Source organism: Stegostoma tigrinum, chromosome 18, assembly GCF_030684315.1.
Source record: "Stegostoma tigrinum isolate sSteTig4 chromosome 18, sSteTig4.hap1, whole genome shotgun sequence".
Classification (NCBI taxonomy): domain Eukaryota; kingdom Metazoa; phylum Chordata; class Chondrichthyes; order Orectolobiformes; family Stegostomatidae; genus Stegostoma; species Stegostoma tigrinum.
Window position 1 is genome coordinate 40,027,451 of NC_081371.1, and position 4,822 is coordinate 40,032,272.

Here is a 4,822-nt window from a genome sequence, read left to right on the forward strand (position 1 = left end):
TGGATTATTAGTCCATTGATGTTGTTAAATATTTGATTGTGACTGTATTCATCATTACTTTTAGATTTAGATTATTAACATGAATTGAGATGGTTTAACAGTGAGGCTTATCTTTACAATTCATGACGGATTATAAATGCAGCTAATGTCATGCTAAATGTGAAGGCGGAGTATTTAGCACTCAGTACAGAGCTTTGGCTACCTGCTACATTGACGGCCGTCCTTCGGAGTTGACCAACTGTGACTCTCAGGTATGGTTAGGTGTTTGTCAGTCCGCACTGTTTTTATCAGTAAGGAAACTGTCCCCAGTTCCCAAGCACCTGTCAGCGTGAAATATGTATTTGACCAATTCTCATCCCCTCTGCGGGCCCAGATCTCATTGCTTCTTTCCGACTTTCACCAGGTTGATTGTATTTTCTTTGCAAACTAAGCGAACTACATCGGACAGTTGTTAAAATGACTGTTAATTGATCGGATTCGAGCGTTCCGGAGCAAACTTAATATGCAGGTCGGAAGTTCTGCACTGATATAAATATTGCCATGGCATCATGTCATGAAAAAGGCGAAACACAAGTTTCGCAATAATTACATATTGAGGAGAACAGGGACTGTATATTGCAATGTAATAAACAAGTGTTCTTGTTTTGAAGAACGTTATGTTGAAATCACAGCTCCAGACAGCAACTCAATTGAGGTTGAAGCATGGTGATGTGACACATTATAAACTGACATTCAGAACCAATGAGAAAGTAAGACTTTACTATAATATTAATAAGTTGTGCTAATTCTAGCAGGGTGCTCCGAAATCACTGTTACATATTCTGCGATTTCACACTTTTCTGGATCCTGGGGAAGGCGTATTTTGACTATACTCTTCTCCCGGTTTCTCCCAACTGTTGTGAAGTCACTTTACGTTTAACAGTGGCGTAACGTTAAATCTAAAATAAAACACGGGCGCTGTATAGCTCCAAACTATATTATGCCAAAAACCAATTGATATTCAGCATAACTGTCAGCGACAAGGGTATTCTTTCTAGTTTAACTACTTAACAAGAAAGCCAGAAAACAAAAAGCCAATTTTGTTCGGAATTGAAACGACTAAGCATTGAAAGGAAATCGTCGACGCTGCAGAGATTCTTTCAGGAGGTAGAGAGAACACTTGGTCATCACAGAATAAACTGAACGTGTGTTTCTCTGTCCGAGGAAACGTTCCGTTTCTAAAATAGAATCGCTGTAATAATGACAGCGGCCAGACAGCTCAGTAAGACAAGTCCTGGGAGTTTGATACATTGCGACAGCTAAATGTTGGATAGAATTTCACCTGCTTCTATATATATATATGTATGTATGTATATATAGCTCGGGGACTTGTCATCGAACTCTTTAAATGCCATCGAAACAGCTCTGCAGTTTTTGATCCACTATCTCTCAGTCTCCTGTACACATACTTATGCGCAAACACCACACAAAACTGTACAATCAAGAATGATGGAGATGTTTGAAACCAATCCTTTTTACTATCACGATCAGCGCTATCTGGTGAGTGAAAGTATGGGCTTTCCGCACTTGGATGGCACTGGGGTGTCTCCCCTCTACGCGGGAAGCGAGGATGGCTTGTCTCCAGTTGGAGAGGCGAGCCAGGCCGAGCCGAACTGTGACAGTGGCGGAGAGGAGCACGTCTACGCTCCGCCCGGTCTGAAATCCCACTGCCCAGGCCAGTGCCTGATCTGGGCTTGTAAGGCGTGCAAGAGGAAATCAGCCAGCACTGACAGGAGGAAAGCGGCGACTCTCCGGGAGAGGAGGAGGCTCAAAAAAATCAACGAGGCTTTCGAAGCGTTAAAGCGCAGGACAGTGCCAAACCCTAACCAGAGATTACCGAAAGTGGAAATCCTGCGTAGTGCCATCCACTACATCGAGAAACTCCAGGACCTGCTACACAGCTTTGACCAGCAGGATAAACTGCAGGAGAACGTGGACCCGATCACCGGCTGCAAAAGCTCCCATTCAGTGGTAAGCGAGCATCAGGCATCGCTGCCTCCCACCGTGTGTTGCAACTGCTGGTTTGCACAGTGAGATCTGAGAGTGTCTAACCCCTTCGAAATGTCTTCACAGGTAGCTACTCCAGACTGCTGGGGAACAAGCAGCTGTCCTTCAGAATGGGGGAACCTGTCTGATCATTCGAATATCCAAACTAAAGTCCACAAAGACGGTAAATGCATTTCTGCCAATTGCTAAGTGACCCAAACATAGCAATTACATATTTTCAGAGGTTGCGATCAGCCCGTCTCTCCAGCTGGGAGGAGAATCTCACTGTCAATAATGAACGAAATGTAACGCTTCTCAGAAGTGTCTTTTTGATGTGAAATGTTGATCAAAACGAAATCAAGTGCTTGAGAGAGAGAGAGAAATAATCTGAACGAGGTCTTAACCTTTGGTTCCAGGCAGTTGAGTTTGTACAGCGAGTTAGAGCACCGCATTTATAACGTGGAGGAACACCGGCTGATGAGTCGCGTGAATTAATGAGTAGGAACGCAGAAGATTCTGACAACTATCATTAACTTGCTTGGTGTTGTCTGCTTTGTTTAAAACAGGAAATAGTTCGGAATCATCAGGCACCAGCAGTCTGCATTATCTGAGCTCGATAGTGGACAGTATTTCAACGGAGGAGGGCACTACGCTATATACCCAAGACTCAAATGCAAAGTAATATGATTTATTACGAGCCATAAGTTTGATTTAGATTTACACAATTGTTATGGCGTCAGTTCGCCATAGTTTTTACTTGTCTGCAGGATAACTATTTTTTTGCCATGTTTTACCTAGACTTCAGTATTGTTTGAATGTGTCTTTTTGTAGATTTAAAATATCATTCCCTTAAGATAAGGAAAAGGCCAAACATGTTAAACAAATTATTTGACCAAGTTAATTCTAGAGTAAAGCTTTGAATAACGTAAGTTGTAAATATGCCTGTAAAAAAAAATGCTCGCATAGATCCAGCAATAAGTTTCGTAATTTTATACGATATCTTTTCGTTTGTTTTAAGTAACATGAGTTTAGTATTCATTGTAAAAACGGAATAAAAATTCTCTATTTGATGTTTTCAATATGTCTGGGAGCCGTGTTGTGCGATGATTACCGAAAGGTGTAGAAAGATTCGCCAGCAAGGCATTAGTGCTTCACCTCCTGCTATCTGTGAGCTCTCTCTCGGAGCCCAACAGTAACATCACAAAACGTATTGAATAATGTGACAATTGTTTCATATGTTCACAGATGATACGGTTGGATAAACACAAATATTCAATGTTCTGACTTTTTGTCGACTATTTTAGTGGTATTTTAAATGGGTGTGTACGCTACTTTCTAGAACTTTCGCAGTTGCAAATTTACTTCGTTGCATCGCTACCCATTTTCTGCAGGCCGTAGATGTTACCATTTCCAAGGCATCAGTGGTTTCAGGAATCCGAAAAAAAAGGGTTGAAAAGAAAACGCACCCATATGTTGAATAAATAAACCGGTTTTAACTGGTGAGTGTTACAAGTATTTGCTAAAAGGGTTTAACTCAAGTCAAATAAGACTTATAAATTTTTTAAATGTTGAGACAATACTCCTATTTTGTTAAATACACCAGTTTCAAAACCAGTTAACCAGGTTCAAAAATAACCAAGTGGTTATTTCACATGGTAGGTATGCTGTTCTGATTCCAACAAGGGAAAAAGGCTTTTAAATTACTTGGCTCATTTCCGATTGTGAATTCCACCAAGTTTGGCCAGAAGACGTCAATACACGCGTTCTCTCCCAATGGTTAATAACTCAATGGCTCAGATAGTGTTGAGGAAAGAACGCTCAATCTCCAAAAACACAAATGGAGGCTGATTTAGGGGGTGGAGGTATTTTGATCAGTAGATTTACCCTATACAGTGTGAAGTCAAGCTGTAAAACTGCGACATTAAGATGTCATACTTCCAGTTTGGTATGGATCCAGCAGGCCTCATCCCTGAATCTTCACTCTGTTTAAAATGCATACTGATCCAAGATTGCTTGCCACCAATTTTAAACTTGACTTAGAATTTCACTGTTTCTGTTCACTAGCTTCTCTCTAGTAATGCCAATTTGTGGAAGTTTATTGCACGGGTATGTCCACATACCAAAAACTAGAGAATTTAGGACCTGATTTACAAGATCCAACATTTACTGATTCTTAAGTGCATGTAGATTTAATGCTGGAGTTTACCCAATAAAATCACCCAATTTATCAAAAGCGACTATTCGGCATAATGCTCCCATGGAAGAGCTATTCAACTAGCTCTTAACTTTTCAGCAAATTTCTGCATTATTTCCCACTGAAAGGTATCTTTCAAATTGTCTTTTGCAAGCCATTATTAGATTGGCTTTCACCCTGTGTTTTCAGACAAGAGGGAAACATTTTGTGTCACACACACCTTGTACACAGGATCATAAGAAATAGGTGTAGAACAAACTTTTGAGTGGTATGAGATAACAAGGTGTGGAACTGAATGAATACAGCAGGCTATGCAGCATCAGAGGAGCAGGAAAGCTGACACTTGGGGTCTGGACCCTTCTTCAGAAAATGGTTAATTCAGCTCCACACCTTGTTATCTCAGACTCCAGCATCAGCAGTTCCTACTATCTCTTTTAAGTGGTGTGGTAGCTCAGTGCCTCCTCACAGCACGAGAGACCTAAGTTTGATACCACTCTCAGCAACTGCCTGTTTGGAGTTTACACATTCTCCTAATGTCTGCATGGACTTCCTCTGGGTGCTCCAGTTATATCCCACAGTCCAAAGATGTGCAAGTTAGGTGGG

The 4,822-nt window shown here is 41.1% G+C and overlaps 1 protein-coding gene across 1 annotated transcript; it reads left to right on the forward strand.

Annotated features, from left to right (window-relative positions):
* Positions 1-958: 958 nt before the first annotated feature.
* On the forward strand, positions 959-3,524 carry myf6 (myogenic factor 6). Its single transcript, XM_048549378.2, has 4 exons — positions 959-2,010; positions 2,113-2,209; positions 2,592-2,703; positions 3,417-3,524. Exons 1-4 carry the CDS (start codon positions 1,486-1,488, stop codon positions 3,421-3,423), a joined length of 741 nt encoding a protein of 246 aa, XP_048405335.1. The 5' UTR covers positions 959-1,485; the 3' UTR covers positions 3,424-3,524.
* Positions 3,525-4,822: the final 1,298 nt, after the last annotated feature.

Coding starts and splice junctions, on each gene's coding strand:
- myf6 (XM_048549378.2), top strand. CDS start 1,486: ATGATGGAGATGTTTGAAACCAATCCTTTTTACTATCACGATCAGCGC. Junction 2,011..2,112: donor GCAAAAGCTCCCATTCAGTG/GTAAGCGAGCAT, acceptor ATGTCTTCACAG/GTAGCTACTCCAGACTGCTG. Junction 2,210..2,591: donor AACTAAAGTCCACAAAGACG/GTAAATGCATTT, acceptor TGTTTAAAACAG/GAAATAGTTCGGAATCATCA.